Source organism: Xenopus laevis, chromosome 9_10L (genome assembly GCF_017654675.1).
Source record: "Xenopus laevis strain J_2021 chromosome 9_10L, Xenopus_laevis_v10.1, whole genome shotgun sequence".
Lineage (NCBI taxonomy): Eukaryota > Metazoa > Chordata > Amphibia > Anura > Pipidae > Xenopus > Xenopus laevis.
In genome coordinates this window covers 134,755,865-134,781,415 of record NC_054387.1, presented here as the reverse complement: position 1 = coordinate 134,781,415, position 25,551 = coordinate 134,755,865, and the positions used below count along the sequence as shown (strand labels likewise).

The following is a 25,551-nucleotide window of genomic DNA, read 5'->3' as shown; positions in this document are numbered from 1 at the left end:
GGGCTACCTAAAAACAATGTATGCCTCTGAAGAGTGTTTAGCTAAAATCAACTGGTCTCTGACTGCACCTCTGGCCTTTGGACAAGGAGTTTGGCAAGGATGCCCCTTGTCAAGTCAACTGTACACGCTGGCCATTGAGCCCTTCCTGTGTCTCTTAAAGGGATCCTGTCATCGGAAAACATGTTTTTTTTCAAAACACATCAGTTAATAGTGCTACTCCAGCAGAATTCTGCACTGAAATCAGTTTCTCAGAAGAGCAAACAGATTTTTTTATATTCAATTTTGAAATCTGACATGGGGCTAGACATTTTGTCAATTTCCCAGCTGCCCCTGGTCATGTGACTTGTGCCTGCACTTTAGGAGAGAAATGCTTTCTGGCAGGCTGCTGTTTCCTTCTCAATGTAACTGAATGTGTCTCAGTGGGACCTGGATTTTACTATTGAGTGTTGTTCTTAGATCTACCAGGCAGCTGTTATCTTGTGTCAGGGAGCTGCTATCTGGTTACCTTCCCATTGTTCTTTTGTTTGGCTTCTGGGTGGAAAAGGGAGGGGGGTGATATCACTCCAACTTGCAGTACAGCAGTAAAGAGTGATTGAAGTTTATCAGAGCACAAGTCACATGACTTGGGGCAGCTGGGAAATTGACAATATGTCTAGCCCCATGTCAGATTTCAAAATTGAATATAAAAAATCTGTTTGCTCTTTTGAGAAATGGATTTCATTGCAGAATTCTGCTGGAGCAGCACTATTAACTGATTCATTTTGAAAAAACATTTTTTCCCATGACAGTATCCCTTTAAGGAAAAGACTAACTGGACTGGTGCTCAAAAAACCCAACATGAACGTAGTTCTCTCAGCCTATGCTGATGATGTCATTCTTGTGGCCCAGAACCTAGTTGATCTTGAGCGGGCACAAGAGTGTCAAGAGGTCTACGCTGCTGCCTCATCTGCCTGGATCAACTGGTCCAAGAGCTCAGGCCTTCTGGAGGGTTCTCTACAGTCATGCCTCCTGCTATTCATGACATCTCGTGGGAGAGTAATATCATTAAATATTTAGGGGTCTACCTATGAGCTGAGGAGCATCCTGTCTCACATAATTTCATTGAACTTGTGGAGCGTGTTCTAACCCGCCTGGGAAAGTGGAAGGGTTTTGCTAAAGTACTTTCTATGAGGGGGAGGGTTTGGGTGATCAATCAGCTGGTGGCCTCTCAGATCTGGTACCAGCTGATATGTCTTAGCTCAACCCAAGAATTCATTGTGAAGATTCAGAGAGGGTTAATAGACTTTCTCTGGATGGGAAAGCACTGGGTTTCTGCAGGCGTTTCAAGCCTCCTGTTGAGAGAGGGAGGGCAGGGAGTTGCGTGCATACGTTCTCAAGTGCACACCTTCCGTCTCCAGCAAATACAGAGATACTTGTATGCAGATCCTTCTCCACAGTGGTGTACTCTAGCATCGAGCTTTTAGCGGCAGGTATGAGGGTATGAACGGCAATTGTTTGTCAATGAACCTGAGGGTTTCCTAAGAAACCTTCCAACTCTGCCAGCTTACTACCAAGAGCCTATGATTAAGTGTTTGGAAAACGAAACGCGTCAGGCTGTTTTGACAATAAACTTTTTCACTTTTGGAACATCTGCCTGGTGGAAGTTTTTGCCCTTGAGTGCCTGCTCCTATTCGTGATTTCGGTTTATCCGCCCCTTGTGCACCTGGGCGGTGCACCTGGGCCACTTCCTTGATGTGGTGAGTAACCATTGTACTACTAAGAGACCCTACTATATAGAAGATTTTGTTACTACCAAGACACTCTAACGACCTGGAGCATGGTCTCCGTGTTAATGCAAGGAGCCATTCAAGGGGAAGACATTCTTAATGAGCCCCTACTTTACAATCCATCTTTTAAGACTAGGATGTTGGAATCCATCAGCATCCGCCGTTGCCTTTGCCAGGCTTGGTTAACCAGAGTTGGGGGATCTCTTGGATTTTGAGAAATCCGATTGGGTGGACTCTCAGACAGTTATGCAACGTATGGGATTCCTCACCACTAGGGTTCCACACCGAAATCAAGGACACAATCTCTACTGATTCTCACACCTTCATTGATGGGGTTTTACATGCTGGAGAGCCACGCCAACCTTGGAATAATAGCACCCAAAACCCATCAATCCCCCCAAGCAGGGCCGGACAGCAAACTGTGGGTTCTGGCAAATGCCAGAGGGGCTGCTATAAGGTGCCATAGAAAGTCAGCATTTAGGGGGCTGGTGGGGGCTGTGTGGGCTGATTGGGCCTGTGTGTACCTGAAATGCCAGGGCCTATTTTAATTTTCAGTCCAGACCTGCCCCCAAGCACCTCTTCCAACCAACTTGAGTCCGTTGGAGCATTTTACATTGACACGCTTTCATGATATAACTAGAAAGCTGTTGTACTCTCTAATGCTTCACACTGTACATTTCCTTGCCCTCATCTCCCGCTATGATACCAACTGGAGACGTGTGCTTAATGAGGGTGAAAGACCTCACTGACGAGCTCTTTATTTAAGTTTGGTGCCTAGACCCAACCGGAGACTTGAGTTTGAAAGTGCTCCACGCAGGACCGGGCCAAGGTATTTCCGCACTCTAAGCAATGGCTTCAATCAGCGCCCCCCTCCCTCTGTTCAGCGGTTACCATTTCCCACATACCATTAAGGTTTTAGTTTTTAATAAAGAGATTTTACAAGACATTAATAAATGAAAGTTTTCATTTATATAAATATGCAATGTAAACGAACAAAAATAAAGTACAATAAAAATGTAGGAAGAACCAAAACACCTTTACAGTAGGATCATTTTATCCTATCAAACAATATTCAAGTAGAGAGCAAATAAAGGGTTCACTTAAAGGAAAACTATACCCTCCAAACAATGTAGGTCTCTATTAAAAGATATTGAGTAAAACAGCTCATGTGTAAAACCCTGCTTCATGTAAATGAACCATTATCATAATAATATACTTTTTTAGTAGTATGTGCCATTGGGTAATCATAAATAGAAAATTTCCATTTTAAAAAATAAGGGCCGCCCCCTGAGATCGTAAGATTCACTGTGCACACATACAAACCACATGTAAGGTCACATGAGCCAATTAACAGACAGAGTTCTGCCTTTTGCTTCCTCACTTCTTCCTGTTACAGTTAGTGTTGTAGTATTTCTGGTCAGGTGATCTCTGAGGCAGCACAGATAAGAGTCACGAAATGGTGGTTCAAGGCAAGAGATGTAAAAGGGCAATATTTATGTAAATACATATTCCAGTTTGGTAAGATTCTTTAATATGTCATTCAATTTGATATAAACTATCTGTTGCTTAAGTGTTCATTTTGGGGGTATAGTTTTCCTTTAACACCAATACTGGAATGTCCACAACATGTCAGCTGCCATCATTTAGCCACATAAAATTAGCTCCCCCTTCTTCATTACCCCCATATAACAGTGCTAGCAATCATCATACTGCCCCCATCTGTAACTATGCCAAAAGCAGCCAATCCCTCATATTGCCCCCCAAGCTGTAGCTGTTCCAGGCTGTCAGGAGCAGCCACAAATCTATCATTTTGCCCCAGTCATCTGCGTACCTATGCCAGCACCAGCCACTCCATATTGCCCCCAAATCTGTACATGTGCCAGTAGCCACCATATTGCAGCCTTCATGTACCTGTCCCAGCAGCCATCATATTGCCCCCTGTAGCTGTTCCAGCAAGCCTAGTAGCCATCATATTGCCCTCAATCTTTACCTGTGCCAACAAGCCCAGCAGCCACCATACTGAACCCCTGTACCTGTTCCAGCAAGCCCAGTAGCCATCATATTGCCCTCCCTTGACCTGTGCCAGCAAGCCCAGTAGCCACCATACTGCCCCCTGTGCCAGCAAGCCCAGTAGCCATCATACTGCCCCGCCTGTGCCAGCAATCCCAGTAGCCATCATATTGCCCCCTGTACCAGCAATCCCAGTAGCCATCATACTGCCCCCCTGTACCAGCAAGCCTAGTAGCCATCATACTGCCCTCCCTGTACCTGTGCCAGCAATCCCAGTAACCATCATACTGCCCCCCCTGTACCAGCAATCCCAGTAGCCACCATACTGCCCCCCTGTACCAGCAAGCCCAGTAGCCATCATACTGCCCCCATGTACCGGCAAGCCCAGTAGCCATCATACTGCACCCCCTGTACCGGCAATCTCAGTAGCCATCATACTGCCCCCTCTGTACCAGGAAGCCCAGTAGCCATCATACTACCCCCCCTGTACCTCTGCCAGCAAACCCATCAGCCATCATATTGCCCCCATTCTTTACCTGTGTCGGCAGGAAGTGTCAGAAAACGAGGCAGAGTTTCTCTGCTGGTCAAATGTCTTCGGTGTGAGCCACACCAACGTGCCATCTCTCTACCCTCTGCCTCTCTCTGATACCCAATCGTGTCAGTGATGTAATTGGCGCATGCGCCGCACTGCAGCGTGTTCAATTGAAGGTACTACTACTCGCGGCACAAGGGTGGTGGAGGGAAGCGGGGAGGCAGTGTGGAGGTGGATTCCACCCACAGTATTCAATTCTGTAATGCTACAGAGGGTTGGGGCAGGCAGATTATTACAGTAGATACTATTTAAGGACAAGCAATTTAAAAAAAATAAAATAAATTCCCCCTTAAAAGTTCCCCCCCCCAATGATTGCGCCCTAGACAGGCGCCTACTCTGCTTACCCCTAGTTTCGGCCCTGGTTCCATGGTGCATTGAGCACAGGAGACTATTTAGCTGGTTTTACAGACTCCCCAGCTGCTTGTCCATTCTGTGGCAAAGGAGAGTCTGTGTTTCATGCTTATTTTACGTGTGCCAGACTGCAACCTCTATTGGCTCTTTTGAGCAAGCTTTACCTGCAGTTCTGGTTACACTTTTCCCCTCATGTTTATATTTTTGGATGCCCAGTATCCCGGGATAATCAAGAGAAAGACCTTCTCTCCAACTTGCTCCTGGCTTTAGCTGAATTAGCCAATCATAAATCTAGAAAGCAATGTTTGGAAGGTGGGAATCTTCTGCCAGCAAAGGTCTTGTTCCAGGTGCTGGTGCGTTCCCGCATCCGAGCAGAGTACACCCAAGCAGTGTTTACTGGTCAGTTGAAAGAATTTGCTGACCAGTGGGCAATAGATGGGGTACTTTACTCAGACTGGTTCCTGTTCAGACAATCCTCACACTCCATAAGTGCACTTTAATTTAAGTGACAGTTGTATTTTAATCAGTTAATTATCTCCTTTGAGATGTGATTAACTTTGGTGAGCAATCACTCACCTGCAATTTGAATAATATATCAACACATTGACAGCATTTTTAGTGGGGTAAAAACACAGGAATATCTTTTTACCCCCCAAAACCATACATTATTGAAAAGTACACATTCGACCGAATCTACAATGGGTACCCATGCCTTTCTGCTTCAAACTACTGAGTCGCGAGGCTTTCTCAAATGTGTTGGTTTGGTGAAATATCTGAAAATTGCCTCAAAGCTTCAACTTTCCAGCATCATATCGCCCATGTATCATTACGTACCAAGAAAAAGCACCTAAACTATGATTTCCAGGGGCCAAATGAACAGTTAAATGCCCATTGTGCATAGGTTTACCAAAGTATATGGCATTTAGAGGCCCCAAAATGAAGTTAGCGCATACAAATAGTCCTGTGGGTAACTTCAGCTAATGAATAATCAACACATTAACTGCATTCTTGTGGGGTTAACCCTTTCCCTGCCAGCCGTTTTGTCCTAGATGCGAACATCTACTGCCAAGCAGTTTTTAGATATTTTGCACTCTTTCACTTTAAGGGCCTTTCCTGGGGCGGTCTTTTAGTTTACCCAGCAAAACAATATATTGTTTTTTTCAGGACAACCTGAACTTTCAAAATATGCAGGAATTTTGGTGTAATTCTACTTCTGTAAAAAAATATTGGCTTCTAAGTGTCCAATAAAATGAAAAAAATCATGTTCACAAAGAACAATCACATATATCAGAAACATCATTTATTTTATGTATGAGAACACAGCCTATTTGGAAAGGTCTATGTCTCCTGAATGCGACAATACCAAATATATATCGTTTTATGGAGATTTCTCACTTGTATAGATCAAAATCTACAAGCAGTACACAACCAAATTTCCAAAGCACCGCTCCCCAAACGCAATACTTCTGCTTTCAAGGCCAAACATTCTACTAACAGTAGGTTTACCCTAGAAAACTACCCATTACTAGAAAGAACAGATTCTGGTGAATCAAAAATGGGTAAATATATCTTTGTACTCCAAACTACCAAGTTGCAATTGTTTCCTAAAGTTATAATGTTTTATAGAAATTGGTGAATTTTTTGAAAAATTACCTCAAAGCTTCCAATCTACAGAATCTCCTACAAATCATTAGGTATCAATGTAAAACACCCCAAATATGAAAGCCTGGGGTCCGCTGAACAATTTGATGCCCAATATATATAGGTGTACCCAAACATGTGGCATATAGGGGCCCTAAAATGTAGACACCTCATTTGAGCTATCAGTTCTGTAATTCCAGATACTGCAAAATCAACACATTTGCATCGTTTTGGGGGGGGGGGGGTAAAAGTAGAAAAAAGTAAGTTCACCCCAGAAAACCATATATTTTCGGAAAGAACACATTCCCACGAATCTAAATTGGGTATGCATGTCTTTGTACTACAAAGTACCAAGCTGCAAATCATTCCTAAATGTGGTGATTTCGGTGACATTTACAAAAATCACCTCAAAATTTTTACCCTGCAGCATCGTATTACCCACATACTTTTAGGTATCAAGAGAAATCACCCCAAATATGAAAGCCTAGGGACCACTGAACAGTTTGATGCCCAACATGTATAGGTGTACCCAAGCACGTGGCACACAGGGGCCCCAAAAGGAAGACCCCCATATGGTCTGTCATTTCAGGTACAGCAAAATCAAGACATTTACATCCTTTTGGGGGTGTCAAAAGTAGAAAAAAGTAAGTTCACCCCAGAAATCCATATATTTTCGGAAAGTACACATTCCCACGAATCTAAATCGGGTATGCATGTCTTTGTACTCCACAATAACAAGCAGCAAACCATTCCTAAATATGGTGATTTTGGCGACATTGCCAAAAATCACCTCAAAATTTCTACCCTGCAGCATCGTATTACCCACATACTTTTAGGTATCAAGAGAAATCGCCCCAAATATGAAAGCCTAGGTTCCTCTGAACAGTTTGATGCCCAATATGTATAGGCGTACCCAAGCACGTGGCATATAGGGGCCCCGAAAGGAAGACACCCATATGGTCTGTCATTTCAGATACTGCAAAATCAACACATTTACATCGTTTTGGGGGGGTCAAAAGTAGAAAAAAGTAAGTTCACCCCAGAAAACCATATATTTTCGGAAAGTACACATTCCCACGAATCTAAATTGGGTATGCATGTCTTTGTACTCCAAAGTACCAAGCCGCAAACCATTCCTAAATTTGGTGATTTTGGCGACATTTCCAAAAATCACCTCAAAATATCTACCCTGCAGCATCGTATTACCCACATACTTTTAGGTATCAAGAGAAATCACCCCAAATATGAAAGCCTAGGGTCCTCTGAACAGTTTGATGCCCAATATGTATAGGTGTACCCAAGCACGTGGCATACAGGGCCCCCAAAAGGAAGTCCCCCATATGGTCTGTCATTTCAGGTACTGCAAAATCAACACATTTACATTGTTTTGGGGGGGGGGGGCAAAAGTAGAAAAAAGTAAGTTCACCCCAGAAAACCATATATTTTCGGAAAGTACACATTCCCACGAATCTAAATTGGGTATGCATGTCTTTGTACTACAAAGTACCAAGCTGCAAATCATTCCTAAATGTGGTGATTTCGGTGACATTTCCAAAAATCACCTCAAAATTTCTAACCTGCAGCATCATATTACCCACATACTTTTAGGTATCAAGAGAAATCACCCCAAATATGAAAGCTTAGGGTCCTCTGAACAGTTTGATGCCCAATATGTATAGGTGTACCTAAGCATGTGGCATATAGGGGCCCCAAAAGAAGACCCCCATATAGTCTGTCATTTCAGATACTGCAAAATCAACACATTTATATTGTTTTGAGGGGGGCAAATGTAGAAAAAAGTAAGTTCACCCCAGAAAACCATATATTTTTGGAAAGTACACATTCCCACAAACCCAAATTGGGTATACATGTCCTTTTACTCCAAAGTACCAAGTCGCAAGTCTTTCCTAAATTTGCAGATAAAAGCAACGGTTTTTACATTTTTGAAAATCACCTAAAAATATTGCAATTGGCCGCATTTATCTCACCCAATTTCTTGCATACAATTGTAAAATAACATAAATATTGATGCCAAGGGACTACTGAACAGTTTGATGCCCAATATGCATAGATACACCAAGGCAGCTGGCATGTGCAGACCCCAAATAAAAATAGTGCATATGATTTTTCTCCGCTGCCGATTCGCCTTCTGTGAACATAGACCATTGACTTCATATTATGTGCCTCAAGACCCTCCTTACAGCAAAGACCCCCCAAAACCATATGTTTTTGGAAAGTACACATTCTGACGAATCCAACAAAGATAAAGACTTCTTTCTACACCAAACTACCAAACTGCAAAGCTTTTCTAAACTTAGAGGTTTTTACAACATTTCTGAAAATTGCCTAAAAATGCTGCAGTTTGCCGCATTTTTCGCACACAATGTTTTACGTACAAAGAAAAATCACCCTAAATATGGACATCAGAGGTCTGATGAATAGCTTGATGCCCAATATGCATAGATTTACCAAAGTATGTGGTGTGTACGGACCCCAAATGAAAAACATGCATATGAATTTTCAAGCCAACTAAGCTGCTGAAAACAGTACCCCAACTTTGCGTTATGTGTTGTAAGACCCCCCAAACTGTAAAAAGCCCCTAGAACAGCATACATTTTTGGAAAGTACATATTCTGACGGATCAAACAAAGTAAAATCTATCTTTCTATACCAAGCATCAAACAGCAAAACTATACTAAAGATACATAAGGAAAAATAATACAGGGATAAAATTGCAATAAAACCACAAAAATTGTGTAAATCAATGAAATAACAAAATTACTGATCCAACAGCATAATTAGTGGCCAAAATCGATTACCCAATAGTCATGCTGCCAAAACAAATGGTTTTTAGGGGTAAAAAAACACAAATTAGTAAAATGAAAAAGTAAAAAAAAAAAAAAATCCTTCTTTGTGAGTTTTTTGTGTATACATGTGTATACACTTCTAAAAGTGGTGTGACAGTTTGTATATAAGTGTGAAATAAGTGCAAATAAGTGTGCATAACTTTCCAAAAAAAAAAAAAAATCTTTACTAAAATGATTGTGTATCTGTGTACAGATCTATACAATGTAGTGTAGTGTGTATGTAGTGTTTGTGTAGTGTGTAATTTATCAAATAAAGTCCACTTACCATTGCTGGAGCAGGAGAGAGAGTCTAATCTTCTTTCAGCAGCGTGTGTGCTGAGTCACTGCAGCCAGGAAGTGCGTGGGCGTCGCCAGAGAAGCAGAGAGCAGAAGGAAGACGGAGGAGCTGGTAAGTTGCTTCTTTCTGCGATTTTAGGTCGATCCTGCAACAATCCTGTTGCAGGACCGACATGACAGCCCCCCAGCCTTGTTGCCCAGGGGGCTGTCAGCACTGCTAAGTCTCTGCAGAGGCGGCTAAAGCCGCTGATGCAGAGTACAGCATGTTAAACTGCAAGAACGTACAATGTACGTGCTTGGCAGTTAAAGCCCTTGCCTGCCAGAACGTACAGCGTACGTGCTTGGCAGGCAAAGGGTTAAAACACAGAAATATATGTTTACCACCCAAAACCATATATTTTTGTAAAGTACACATTCTACTGAATCTAAAATGGGTACCCATGCCTTTCTGTTCCAAACTGAGTCGCAAGGCTTTCCCAAATTTGGGAAAATTGCCTCAAAGCTTCAACTTTCCAGTATCGTATTGTCCATGTATTATTACCAGCATAAAGCATCCTAAATAACAACAAGGGGATTCTACTAAACAGTTTGATGCCCAATATGCATAGATTTACCAAACTAGGTGGCATACAGAGACCCCCAAAGTTCAAAAAGTGTATATGAATTTTCAGGTATGACACTCTGGCTACCACAATACAAGCACCCGGTATGTGTATTATGTGCCATGAGACCCCTAACAGTGAGGAGACCCTAGAAAACCATATATTTTCTGAAAGTACACATTCTGATTACATCTTTCTACTGCAAAGTACCAAACCGCTAAGCTATGCTAAACATAACGCTTTTTTTGAAATTTTTGAAAATAGTCAATAGTTAAGCTTGCATTTTACCCCATTATATACCCAACATTTTGTAACGTACCAGAAAAAGGCATCCTAAATATGAACGTCAGGGGTCTACTAAACAATTTGATGCCCAATATGAAAAGTTTTACCAAACTACGTTTCATACGGAGACCCCAAAATGAAAATAGTGTATATGAATTTTCACGTATGACACTCTGTCTGCTACAATATAAGCACCCGGTATGTGCATTATGTGACATAAGACTCCCTTACAGTATGGAGACCCTAGTAAACCATATATTTTCCGAAAGAACACATTCTGACAAATCCAATATGGGTAAATATGTATTTGTACTGCAAACTGCCAAACTGTAAAGCTATGCTGAACATAAATTTCTGAAATCGTCACAAAGCTTGAATTTTAACCCATTATATGGACCACATTTTGTAATGTATCAGTATAAAACATCCTAAATATGAACGCCAGTGGTCTACTGAACACTTTGATGTCCAATATGCATAGATTTACCAAACAATGTGGTGTACAGAGACCCCCAAATGACAATAGTGTATATACATTTTCACGGCTAACATGCTGGCTCCTGCTATATAAGCACCCGGTAAGTGTATTATAGGACACAAGACCCCCTAACAGTAAAGAGACCCTAGAAAACCACATATTTTCAGAAAGGACACATTCTGACGAATCCAATTTGGGTAAATATGTGTTTCTAATCCAAACTGCCAAGCTGTAAAGCTATGCTGAAGGTAATGGTTTTTATCAAATTTCTGAAAATCGTCACAAAGCTTGAATTTTACCCCATTATATGCCCCACATTTCGTAAAATATCAGCATAAAACATCCTAAATATGAACAACAGGGGTCTACTGAACATTTTGATGCCCAATATGCATAGATATACCAAACTATGTGGAGCACAAAGACCCCCAAAAACAAAACGCTGGTTGTTGCAATATAAGCACCTGGTATGTGTATTATGTGACATAAGACCCCCTAAAAGTACAGAGACCCTAGAAAACCATATATTTTCAGAAAGTAAATTGCGTGTTATGTGTGTAAATGTGTGTGACCCCCAATCCCCAAAAATGCATATGTGAGTGTGTGCAAGTATGAATCTAAGTGTGCAATAGTGTAATAAGTGTGTGTTTGTGTGTGTTAGTGTTACACTAACCTAGGGAAAAGGCTGCAGATCACTGAAAAATGGTCCCACAAAGAGATCAGCCAACTTTCAGCTGCGCTGTGAGGAGAAGAAGCACGTGCAGCAGCAGTAGGACACATAGGACTCACGTGCCTGCTACTGCCTTGGGGCTCCTGGGCGATCGTGCCCCAGGGGCAAGTCGATCCCTTGCTCTGCTCACTGCCATGGGGCAGGGGATCGGAGAGGAACGGAGCAAGTGGCTCTAGAAGTCGCTACTCCGCTTCCAAATCAGGAAGTGCTGCAGAACGTAGAATCTGAATTCTGTGGCATTTAAAGAGACCTTTCCACAGAGCGTAGATTCTACGTTCTGTGGCCTTTAAAAGATTAACTTAGTTACTTTTTATCCCAGTTTCATTAATAATGAGTTTTAGAGAGAATTCAGTTCACTTTTATTTCTAAACACATGTCCTAGCTGACATAATTGTGGGTCCCTCTGTTGAATAATGAATAATACAAGAATTAGGAGGAAATACAATAACTGCACATATCTAGGTCTCCTTCTTCTATAGGTTAAAAGTTAAACCTTTTATATGAGCATCTTGACTGAAGGGCTGCCCAGACAAATGAAGTCATTTATCTTTGTAATTTGTTAAACCAACTGACAGGGACATGCTAAAAATATGGCTGATAGCTCATCTTAAACAAGTGAACCCATCCCCAAATAGATGTAGCCTCAACTCCCCTGTACTAATAAAGCCAATGGATCCAGATTCAGCTCATTGTAGTTACCATATTCATTAGAAACCTCACCCCTAAGGTATTAAATCTTTCTGTCCACTGCAATGGAAAAAAACACTGTATTTTGTAGGATCTGCCATTGGCTCATGTGCCGATATTATAGACTTCCAACAATTCACTATTCTCCTCTTCTCATATTGAAATGCTTATTAACATATAATCAATGCCAAACAAATGCCTAATTTGAAAAAAACATTTCGCATATTGAGAACAAACTTATAGTTTTCCTCCTTTGTGCAGTTGAAAATGTACCTTAAGATTACTGGTACGTGAAAAAAATTTCCCACATTGAGAACAAGAATAAGGTTTCACTCCTTGGTGGGACCGTCGATGGACAGTAAGGTCTGATGATCTGGCATAACATTTCCCACATTCAGAACAAGAGAATGGTTTCTCCCCAGTATGAATTCTGTGATGGATAGAAAGGTTTGATGAGTTGGTAAAACATTTCCCACATTCAGAACAAGAAAATGGTTTCTCTCCTGTGTGAGTTCTCTGATGATTTTTAAGGTTCGTTTTTTTCGAAAAACATTTCCCGCATTCAGAACAACAAAAAGGTTTTTCTCCTGTGTGGGTTTGTCGATGGACAGTAAGTTGTGATAATCTGGTAAAACATTTCCCACATTCAGAACAACAAAATGGTTTCTCTCCTGTGTGGGTTCGTTGATGGTCAGTAAGTTCTGCTGATCTGGTAAAACATTTCTCACATTCAGAACAAGACAAGGGTTGCTTAGCTGTATGAACATTAAGATGAGTATAAAGATTTCTGTGAGGAGAAACGTGTATCTGACTTGTATGGGTTCTTTCATGTCTAACAACGTCTCTTTTTTGAAGAAATTGTCTGTGGCACTGGCTGCAACAATATTTCTTATGAATAATCTCTTTTGTTAAGTGATGTTCATGTGGGGACGTCTCTGCATTTTTATCATCTTTATTATCCTTTATTATTGAGAGGCTGCATCCCATGATAGGAGTAGGTGTATCTGTTTCCTGTATCTGTTCTGTAAGTGGATTAATCCTGCAATCTGATTGGTTTCCCTCTTCACATGATTCCTCCTCAATAACAAATGGTACATAATCATCTTGTGAGTTGTTAGTCAGGCTGCAGTCCATAATATCAGCTATTTTATCTGTTCTCTGTATCTGTCCTGAAATTGTATTTATCTTACAGTAATTATGGTTCCTTTGCCATAAAACCAACTCCCCGTTAATTCCATCTGATGTATCCTTAGAGAACAAGTTGTTATTCAGTCTACAACCCTTGAGAGTCGATTGAGTTTGTTCTGCAAGGTGCTTTTCTTCTTCCCATGAAGCCGTTTCCTCTTTAATAACAACTGACATATAATTAGCTGCCAGGCTGTTATTCAGGCTGAATCCTATGATAGGAGTAGGTGTATCTGTTCCCTGTAACTGTTCTGGAAGTGGATTAATGCTGCAATCTGATTGGTTTCCCTCTTCACGTGAAGCCGTTTCCTCTTTAATCCCATTGGCTGGTGGGAGCTGTTCCACTGGGGAAATTTTAGGGTTTGAGATGTTTCCTTCAACACAAAAATCTGCTCCTTCAGCCCCAATCTTGCTTGTCTCATTATTATAACATAATGTTCCTCCCAGATCAGCTGTGATATCTCTCTTATCTTCATATTCACTGTCTGGCAAAGAGAAAAAGAGAGAATATTATTTATGGTTGATCACAAGGATAATTGAGCCCTTGGTTAAGGAGGGTGGGAGACGTCCCCTGGATTTCGCTGTATTATAAAATTCAAGGTAGTCTACATGGCATTTAATGATCTCAGGTGCCCTGTGGTTGGGAAGGGAGGCTATTGCAGATTTACACTCTCAGGGTGAATAGTCCATCTGCTTTATTTGACAGGTGTACACCTAGGGATGCCTATCTCAGAGATGTAGATTTTTCTCCTGAATAAGAGAGTTAGAACTATACATAATCTGGTAGGAGTATTCTACAAGGTGACCTGTGTGCTGAGCTGAACATCAGTAAACAAGGGTCGACCAAACCCAATTCACAAGCTGGAGACATGAGTAGTGGACCTCTGGTTTGTGGCATAGCCTTCAATGATAATCAAGTTCTCTATTCCATGTAATGTAAACGTTCCCAAGCCACACAGCTGGTATGTAGGGAGATGTGGCAAATATTGTTCCCTCCTGCATTATCTCTGGAACAAATGATGAGCATTGCAATTAAATAGAGGTTTGCTGGAACTGGCGTAGCTGTCTCTTGCATGTGCACAGGTTCTATAGTGTAGGATTGCCTGTGTTTTCCCTATAGCGCCATCTTGGTCTGGACATTGGACTTGCTACTCATGAATGTCTGGGGGGTGCTATTTGTGGTACAAAATATTAGGTTTCATCAAGCTGTGTCTTGGGGTTGTGTATAGAGAATTTAGCCTCAGAATCAATGGATCAGTGAATTGCAGAGAGAGAAGCACAGCACAGGTGTGTCCAGCTACATTTCTGGCTAGGCCATGTGTCCATAATTAAATCTTGTACATAAGTTGCACTTTTTATTATTTTCTGGTTAGAATATTTGGAGGGATACAACACAGATTTCAGCCAAGCCCCGCACAGTGCATTTCTCAACACAATATATGGATAACTCTTAGAGATCTGTTTGATAGCTAGTATTTGATTATTTTATTTGATGGGTTATTAACTGGGTGTATTAAACTGGGTATATGAAAACACAACATTTCCTGCATAGACTCTATGCTCTGCATATGATAGACAACACCCAATACTTACCCGGTGGGAGGGGCTTCTGTGGGTCCTCCTTTATCCCTTCCTCATAAAGGTCCTTGTTTCCTTTTATATAGTCCCACTCGTCCAAGGAAAAATAGATGGAAACATGATGAGTCCTTATGGCAACCTGTCACACACAATGTTCCAGTCATCCCCCAGCCAGAGAAAGGGATTATCATCCACTGTTACTAAACAATAAGGGGCCGCTGTACCCACCTCTCCAGTCAGCAGCTGGATGATGTTGGACATGAGTTCCAGGATCTTCTTGTCATTCTTGTTATTTTCCTTCTGTATGACGGAGCCAGGGGCATGCAGGGCCCCCCCATCATCTGACTTCTTCCTAGGGATGTAGTGCTAAATATTGAAAGGAAGAGAGAATGGTGTTTGAGCTGCAGAGAGACCCCCTTTGTACAGACAGACAGTCTCTTGTCAGTGTGCCAGTCACAGTGCCCCTCACCTCTCCAGTCAGCAGATAGATCATCTCCAGTGTCAGATTCACCATTCTCTCCTTCTTCCCCCGCTCCTCCTCCTCCTCATTTTTATCCTTCTTCTTCCCCTTCATCCCTGTGTCACTCGCTTCCTCCCACATTCCCATTGGCTCCTTGTGGGAGGGACTGACCTGGAAGTGACCCTGGAATTAAGCACTTACACATTTCTATACAGGATTATTCCCCAGACCAATAGAATTAAAGAGACAGTGTGTATATCAGTATCTAACAATATTATGGAACACAGAGCAGAGAGTTAGGGTATGAGTTGCAGGACACACAGGATTCCCACATGGTCTGCACATGATTTGGATGGTGGGAAAGTAAAGGGACATGAGGGGTGCCCCCCAATAGTACAAAGCTGCTGTTTGGTGGTGAAGGAGAGAGGGGGTTGGGAGCTGGGGGAGTGTAAGCAGATAATGGAGTGGAATGAGTAAGATTTCCAGTATGTGACATGTAACAAAGCATTACTGGCCATTTGGCTGTGCAGCTGTACTGTGCCTTTAAGATGGAACAGACAGTTTGCAGAGAGTCCAGTAAGGGCCAATGAAAGGGAGATGTGGGTGTGGCCAGTACTGGGGGTGTTCCTCTCACACTCACACTAATACACTGACACCATAGAAACAGAGCTCAGCGCACACCAGCGCCCAACGTTCCCTTCATTCCCAGCGGCGCCACAATTTGCCCATGATCATCCCGTGACAATGGGCAGCTCTTATCCGTCACTCACTGAAGCCCTGAAGCTCCTTATGGCAAAACAATGAGTTCCTCAGTGGCTGCTCTCAGGCTGTAGGGTGTCCTTGCTTCCCACTGGCACATGATCCCTCCTACCGCCGGACACTTACTGACTGCTGCCTCACTGCTGCCGCTCCCTCACTCACCTCTTTCCTCCTCACGCTGCTCTGCTTCCTGTACCGGGAGCAATCCGACTCATTGGCTTAGACTGGAGGGACACGCTATCCGATTGGCTGAGAGAGGAATGTAGGCGGCACAAAAAGCTACTGAGAGAAATGATTGGAGACAAGGCGGGACTAAAAGAGGGACTGAGGGAAAATGTTGTGCTTTTTAATAAGAGTAAAAATATGACTAAAACCCGTGTATTATGCTAATTCTAAAAGGATACAGAGATCACATAAGAACCAAAGTATTTTGTAGTATTTCCCTCTAGGTAATTATTCGCAGCTCAGAGAGTAAAGGGCAAGATTTCTATATGACGTGTAATGTTGCCCATAGCAACCAGCAGAGAAGGAAAGCAAAGCTGTGATTGGTTGGTGTGAGATTTCATTCATTTGTGGAGATGACAGAGTTTCTCATAATAGGGCAAATTCACTAAGATCCGTAGTTTCGCCATCGCTACTCAAATTCACTAAAATGCGAAGTTGCGCTCAGGGAGGAGAACGGTAGCAAAGTTGCGCTACTGTTAATTCCTCAAGCAAAGTGAAGTTACACTAGTGATGCCTAATTTGCGGGAAGTTAAAGTACAATAAAGTTGCACTGTTGCAGCACATACATTACACTACACAAGCCGGGGAACCTTAATAAAATCGAGTTGTGATATTCAGGGGGGACAAGCGTACCGGGCCCGGGCATGAAGGGGGGCCCGGCAGCGCTGCATTTTTTGAAGATCCAGCCCCCCCTTATGAGCGCCCGAGCCGTACGTCTTGCCTCTTGCGTTGCCGAATGCGGAAGTGCCGAAAAGCCGAAGCCGATGCACCGAAAAGACCCGAAGTCACGAAAACAGCCGAAGTCACGAAAGGAGGCGAAGTTGAAGTACTGAAGCCATGAGTTCAATTCTACTGAACACCAGTTTGTGTATTTTTTTTTTTAATCCCCTGGCCACCAATGTGTTATTTTAATATTCTATAGGCCCCTGCCACCAATCTTTTTGTAAAACATTTTTTTTTGGGGCCCCAATTTGTTTTTAACTTATAAGGGGGCCCCTGCCACCAATGTTTTTTTTAAAAAAAAAAAAAAAAATTTTTTTTTAATTTTTTTTTTAAAAAAAAAATTTGGGGGCCCCAATTTTTTTTAACTTGTAAGGGGGGCCCTGCCACTTTTTTTTCTTTTTTCAAAAAACTTTTATTTTTTTTCAAAAAAACTTTTTTTTTTTAAATTTTTTTTGGGGCCCCAATTTGTTTTTAACTTATAAGGGGGCCCCTGCCACCAATGTTTTTTTTTAAAAAAAACAAACATTTTTTTTAAAAAAAATGTAAAAAAAAAAATTTGGGGGCCCCAATTTTTTTTAACTTGTAAGGGGGGCCCTGCCACTTTTTTTTCTTTTTTCAAAAAACTTTTATTTTTTTCAAAAAACTTTTTTTTTTTTTTTTAAAAAAACTTTTTTTAAAAAATTTTTTTTTGGGGCCCCAATTTGTTTTTTTTTTTTTTTTTTTTTTTTTACATTTTTTTTTTGTTGGGGGCCTTGACCATCAATAGCCTTTTATAACTTGTGTGGGGGGGTTACTTTTTTAGCGCTGATGTCTGTGTGGTCTTTTAACTGCGATATGGAGTGGGCGGCATATGGGGTGGAGCTTGGTCGTCAGTGTGGGCGGGGCCCCCAAAAATGTTGTTGTACGGGGCCCCGTGATTTCTAATGGCGGCCCTGGTGATATTGCCTATACATGTGCGCACTGTATAGTTTAGGTGCCATATGTTAGGAAATGTAGGGGGGAGGGAGGGAACCCCCAAAAAAATGTACAATCTTTTTCAGCCTATCACCCTTAAAAAAGTAAAAGACACCAGTGTTTTTTGGGACTAAGAAAACATTTCAACCTTTTTTGAAGCAATCCCTATCCACTCTATTGCACTTCGCCTGGTGTGAGGTGGCGAAGGCAAGTCTGGGGCAAGAGGTAACGTTTAGTAAAATGCGCAAGTTAGTGAATTAGCGTGGTTACGTCCCTTCGCAATAGCGCAACTTCGCCTGGTGTAAGGGTGCAAAGTAGCGCTAGAGTAGGTCCACTTCGCTAGCGAATTTACGCCAGCGCCCGTTAGGCAAAGTAAGGAAATGACGTCACGCTGGCAAATTTCAGCTAACGTTAGCCACTTCGCGCTTTAGTGAATTTGCCCCAATGAGTCTGATATCAATGCTCCTCAGCTTGTGCTGCTGCCAATGCTCCTCTTATACTGGAACTATAGCAGCACAGTCACACAGGGGACTGGGATCTGAACATTAGGGGCCTGTCAGTGTGTTCCTGGCTGTGAGAGGAATTCACAAAAGTGTCAGTAAGTGCACACTTCTTAAAGTGTCAGTCACCACATTTTCATTATGACTTTGGCTGAAAAAAATGTCTGTAAAAATGTTGTGGGTGTTTGAGCCCAGTAAATATGAGGTGACATTTATATGGAAAAATATGTGTCTATAGATATATTTAGTGTTAAAAAAAAAAGGAATGTTTATTTGCATCTGTAGGGAATTTGTGCAAACTCCTTGCTCTTATCCCTGTAAGGGCAGAAGAGCCTGTGTGTGCTGTAAGCTGTTACCTAGCAACCAGCTATTCAGTGATCTCAGTGCAACAGGAAGTGACACAGCAGCTAGTGAGTGGCTGGCAGGAAGAGGAAGTCACAGAGACTGGCAAAAGAAGAGAGTCTGGCATAGAGAGCCGCATGGTGGACAAAGAAGGAAGCAAGAGAGCTGCTGGTGGGCCCAGAGAGCTGAGAGGCTGCAGCACAAGTATTCATTTGGATCAGGCTGGCACAGGGAAGCCACATACTGTGCCTGGAGAGACAGAGATTGTGAAAGGAATCCAGACTGGAGGAACAATCAGCAGGAGATTCCTATCTGAGCATCCAAAGGGGCTGGTAGACTCACTGTATGACTGACTGTGCTGGACTCACCTGAAGAGACCTCTAAGGTAAAGTATCCAAAGAGGATTTGTGAGTATCCTGTTTAAAGGGACAGTACCCTAAATAGCGCTGAAAACAGACTATTTATTAAAGGACTTTGCCTTTTTAGTTAGCTAGACAGCTTTGCGCTAGCAAGTTAGTTAGTGAGGCCCTATTGCCACCGGTTAGGAGTGCTGCATGTACTAGTTGGCCATTTATTTTTGATAAACCGTTATTCAGTTTAACCAATACTGTGTGTGTGTTATTACTGTATTCCTAGTGGGGCCACCCGTAGGTGCATTCCTGGATCCCACTAGGTGGAGGCACTGTGCTAGTAAGTACCAGGTACCCAGTCTCTCCCCATACCACTGCGGAGTGGCTCGGGTTTGTCCCGTGCCATCAGGTAAGTGCCACACGTGGAGTGTAACACAGACAAACAAAAAAAATAGACCGCTCCAGCTCACCGATCTTCCCTTCATCCAGGTGCTCAATCAACAGTGTCCCCACTGTAAGTATAGCAAAAACTCCACAGGCAGACAGCATTTCTGGATAGATTTATTGGGAAAAAACTGTTGTGAACCGCCTAACGCATTTCTGGATTGTATCCCTTAATCATAGTCTATGATTAAGGGATACAATCCCGAAACGCGTTAGGCGGTTCACAGCAGTTTTTTCCCAATAAATCTATCCAGAAGTGCCGTCTGCCTGTGGAGTTTTTCCTAACACAGACAAAGGGGTGTCGAAAGGGTTAAATTTTTTAAAAAAATTATTATTCTTTATTTAGGTTAGTTAATTACACAGCGACATAAAATAGGGAGGGGAAAAACAAAAGACAAGAAGGGTGGGGTAAGGGACTGGGGAATCTTTTTACTCTTCATATCGAAAAAATAAATATATATAGTTACATACATAGGTATGACATTTTCATATGTTCTTTTATTATACCATTTAAAGTTATGTAACACAACATGATGATAATTCCGTACCTTAGGTATTAATCTCCAGTACTAATAGTGTATATTAAAGGAAAACTATACCCCCAAAATGAATACTTAAGCAACAGATAGTTTATATCAAATTGAATGACATATTAAAGAATCTTACCAAACTGGAATATATATTTACATAAATATTGCCCTTTTACATCTCTTGCCTTGAACCACCATTTCGTGACTCTATCTGTGCTGCCTCAGAGATCACCTGACCAGAAATACTACAACACTAACTGTAACAGGAAGAAGTGAGGAAGCAAAAGACAGAACTCTGTCTGTTAATTGGCTCATGTGACCTTACATGTGGTTTGTATGTGTGCACAGTGAATCTTACGATCTCAGGGGGTGGCCCTTATTTTTTAAAATGGCAATTTTCTATTTATGATTACCCAATGGCACATACTACTAAAAAAGTATATTATTATGATAATGGTTCATTTACATGAAGCAGGGTTTTACACATGAGCTGTTTTACTCAGTATCTTTTAATAGAGACCTACATTGTTTGGGGGGTATAGTTTCCCTTTAAGAAGGGTTTAACCCATATCACATAGATACCTGCTACCAAACCTACTATTTGTTTAGCAGACCCTCTCATTGTGGGTAAGCTATTTTAGGTAGGATATCCAGGGTCCCCAGATTTCCCAGTACCGGTCACTTTTATTATGCGTTATATGAGTGATCTCATCTAACTTCCTACCAGGGTCCGCCAATCATTATGTGTTGGAGGCAGTGTTTTCTTTTCCAATTCCTTGGAATCAAAGTTTTTGCTGCATTAATCAATTGTATAGTACAGATGTCTGTCAATAGACTGTCCTTCTCTAGTATTATGTTCAGCAGAATTAACAGTGAATCAGATTCTTTAACCATTATCTCTGTAACTAGCATTATATCAGTTAAAACCCTTTGCCAATATCTTTTTAACTTTGGACACGTAAGCCAGATGTGGGTATGTATGCCTCTGTCCTGATCGCATCTCAACTCACATCTCCATCATCATTTATTCATATAGCGCTGACAAGATACGCAGTGCTTTAAGGTGGCCATATACTGGCCGATAAAAGCTGCCGACAGACCATGTCGGCAGCTTATTGGCCCGTGTATGGGGCCCCCCGACGGGCTTCACCGATCGAGATCTGGCCGACTTTCGATCGGATGGGACGAAAAATCCCGTTGGATCGAGGGTGCATCTATTTGTTGATGCTGTCCCGCGATCCGATCGGCCATTGCTATTCGTTAGGATCCGATCGTTGGGCCCTAGGGCCCACGATCCGATCAGCCCGATATTGCCCACCTCGCCAAATGAGCGGATCTCTCAGTGTATGGCCACCTTTAGTTATAACAAACAGGGAATACATGGTGGATAACAAACAAGGGTTACAGAGTACACTAGGATTAGAGGACCCTACAAATTAGAGTTTACAAAGTAAAGGTTAGGGTACAATTGAGACATTAGGATTTTTAGAAACAATTTGATTTTTGATGCAGCAATGATTGATTCATTAAGGTACATTGAATAAGCTTCTTTATACAGGTGGGTCTTTAAGGAGCACTTGAAAGTTTGGAAAGAAGGAGAAAGTCTGACAGCTTGTGGCAGAGAGTTCCAGAGAAAAGCAGAAGCCCGAGAAAAGTCTTGTAGGTGAGAATGGGCAGAAGTGATGAGAGGAGAAGAGAGGGAAGGTCAGAAGCAGAGCGAAGGTTTTCTTATTTGGAGATCAGAGATGAAATAGAGGGAGGGGTTTCATTATTAAGGGCCTTGAAAGTGAGTGTAAGTAATTTGAATTTGATTCTAGAGGAAATTGGGAGCCGGTGAAGGGACATGCAAATGGGAGCAGCTGATGTTGAGAGGTGAGATAGATGAATGAATCTAGCGGCTGCATTTAAACAGACTGGAGTTGTGAAAGAGTTGACAACAAAGGAATACCTGCGAGAAGTAGGTTGCAGTAATCAAGACGGGAGATGATGAGAGACTGAATCAGTGTTTTAGTTGATTCTGAACTGAGATATGGTCGTATTCGAGCAATGTTGCGCAGTTGAATACGACAAGATTTTGCAAGTGTTTGAATGTGTGGTGAAAAAGACAGATGTGAGTCTAAGATAACTCCTAGGCAGCCTGTGTGGTGGAATGAAAGGTGGTGTTGTTTACTGTGAGTGATATCTGAGGGACAGGGGAAGATCTTGGAGGAAATATAATGAATTCTGTTTTTGAAAGGTTCAGTTTCAGGTGGCGCTGTGACATCCAGGAGGAGACAGCAGAGAGACAGTCTGTGACTTGGGAAAGGACAGAATTAGAAAGATCAGGAGTAGACAAGTAGAGTTGGGTGTCATCAGCATAAAGGTGATACTGAAGTCCAAACGACTGAATAAGTTTTCCTAGTGAAGTTGTATAGAGCGAGAACAGGGCCTTGGGCCAAGAACAGAGCCTTGAGGAACTCCAACAGAGAGTGGGAAAGTAGTAGAAGTGGAGTTAGAGAAGGAAACTTTAAAGGAACGGTCAGACAGATAAGATGTAAACCACGAAAGAGCAGTGTCCCGAATGCCAGCTGAGTGTAGAATGTCAAGGAGGAGTGTGTGGTCAACTGTGTCAAAGGCTGCAGAGAGATCTAGAAGGATTAGAATGGAATAGTGACCTTTAGACTTTGCCAGTAGAAGATCATTGGTTACTTGAGTTATGTGAGTGCAGTTTCAGTTGAGTATGTTGGGCGGAAGCCAGATTGCAGGGGGTCAAGAAGGGAGTTGTGAGTGAGATGCTGGATCATTTGTAAACAAGCCTTTCTAGTAATTTGGATGCGAATGGAAGAAGGGAAACCGGAGGATAGTTAGCGGGAGAGATAGGATCAAGGGAAGGTTTTTTTTTAGGATAGGAGTGATTAGTGCTTGTTTGTATAAGGATGGAAAAGTACCAGTAAAGAGCGAAAGGTTAAATAGGGTAAGTGCAGGAGAAAGTGTATCAGAGATTGGATAAATGAGGCGAGAGGGTATGGGGTCAAGGGAGCAGTTGTTGGTTTTGAGCAGGCTTGGAGTTTGCTAACTTCATCTAGTGTTGAAGGGATGAAGGAGTGCAAAGTGGATGAGTGGACTGGTGGTGAGTTTTAGATTGTTGTCAGACGGTATGCTCAGCCTAATGAGATCGATCATTAAAGAAATGAGCAAGATCTTGGGCAGTTACATTAATGGGTGCAGGAGGTGGAGGGGGGCATAGGAGTGAGTTAAATGTGGCAAATAGTCGCTGCGGTTTAGAGGACAGAGTGGAGATTAAAGAAGAGAAGTATTGTTCTTTATCTAATGATAGCACTCGATTGTAGCAAGAGAGCATGAATTTGAAGTGGATGAAGTCAGGATCAGTTTGTGACTTTCTCCACGGTCGCTCAGCAAATCTACTACATCTTCTGAGGTACCGAGTTACATTAGTGTGCCAGGGTTGGGGTTTAGCTGGTCATCTGTGATGGGTGATAGAAGGAGCAAGGGAGTCAAGAGCTGTTGAAAGAGCGTCATTGTAGAGAGAAGCTGCCATATTTGGACAGGAAAGATTGTTAATGTGAGAGATGGATTGTGCCGATACCGTTGATAATTGTTGTGGATCAAATGCGTTAAGGTTTCTGTACGTGTGGGTAGAGAGAGATGGTTGTGATAGTGCAGGTGAAAGTGTTAGCTGAAAGGAGAGTAGGTGATGGTCAGATAGGAGGTAAGGAGAGTTAGTAAGGTTGGATGGGTGGCACGAGTGGCAGAATATAAGGTCAAGAGCATGACCCTCGATGTGGGTAGGTGAGTCGGTCCACTGAGAGAGACCAAATGAAGCTGTTAGAGAGAGAAGTTTAGAGGTGGCAGCAGAAGCAGAGTTGTCAATGGGGATGTTGAAGTCACCTAAAATGAGAGCAGGTGTCTCGCTGGAGAGAAAGTATGGAAGCCAAGCAGCAAAGTGATCCAAGAAAGTAGAGTAGGGACCAGGGGGGCGATATATGACAGCAACATGTAGCGAGATTGGAGAAAACAAACGTTTGCTGTGGACTTCAAAAGAAGTGAAGGAGAGAGAAGTCGGTGTAGTTAGATTTTACATTTTGGAGAGAAAAGAAATCCCACCCCACCGCCATGACGGTCATCCGGTCTAGGAGTGTGACTAAGTGAGAAGCCTCCGTGCATTCCAGAGGGGACATGAGAAAGGCAGAGAGGGTAATGGCTTTACGTAAATAAGGTTTGCAAGATTAGAAGTGCGTGAGGTTTTAGAGACTGGAAACATATGTATTTGGGAATTCTCTAACTGTAATCCTTGTAGGAAGTGGTGGACTTGATGTATTCTCCATTTGTCTCTCACTGACCATTCATCTTTTTTATTAATGATTGATGCTACTTCATTATCATTTGTAGGTAAGCAGTGCATTAACAATGGATTTTGTATATTAAATGGTGTAGAGTAGCCTTCAATCATAACTGGGATGAATTCCACATTTTTATGTAGAGGAATGAGAGGTGATGGGAAACGAGCTAAACATAACACTTTTTATAATATTACTGAAAATAGTCACAAAGCTTGCATTTTAGCCCATTATATATCCCACATTTCGTAACGTATCAGCAAAAGGCATCCTAAATATGAACGCCAGGGATCTACTAAACAGCTTGATGCCCAATATGCATAGATTTACCAAACTATGTCGCACAAAGATACCCCCAAAAGGATATATATAGCACACAAAATTTCCATGTGCAAAATGAACAAAGAACAGAGTGAAATGGTATAAAATCACTAAAATCTAAACCCTAGTGTAATCCATAGTCAGAATCAAAGTTTGAATATTTTAGTATGGTTAAATAGGTTTGACGGACAGAAACAAGCCAGAAAACCACTGCCTTAAGCTGGCCATAGACACACAGATCCGATCGTACGAATCGAGGATTCGTACGATTTTCGGATCGTGTGTGGCGTGTGCCGTCATCTTTCGTCCGGCGGAGATCGGTCGTTTGGTCGATCAGTCAGGTTTGATTTTGACCCGACCGATCCCGCCGGAGCTCATGGCACAATGTAATCTGATCGTTCGACCATACGGCCGAACAATCAGATTACCCCAAACCCCAAACATCGCCAAACGAGCGGATCTTTGCATCTATGGCCACCTTTAGAAGCAGCTAGTGCCTTGAAATCCTGTCACATGTTACCTTAGCATGTTGACAGGAACATGGTAACTGTAAATGAC

General features: G+C 42.1%; 1 protein-coding gene across 1 annotated transcript; it reads right to left on the bottom strand.

The window, feature by feature from the left end:
- Nucleotides 1-11,933: 11,933 nt before the first annotated feature.
- On the bottom strand, nt 11,934-15,330 carry LOC108703765 (oocyte zinc finger protein XlCOF8.4-like; the record flags this gene model as incomplete). The annotated part of the gene is made up of 3 exons (XM_018240064.2): nt 11,934-13,955; nt 15,064-15,187; nt 15,277-15,330. Coding segments are annotated over 3 exons (1,611 nt in total), but the record flags the coding sequence as incomplete, so codon positions are not given.
- Between the last annotated feature and the right edge of the window lie 10,221 nt (nt 15,331-25,551).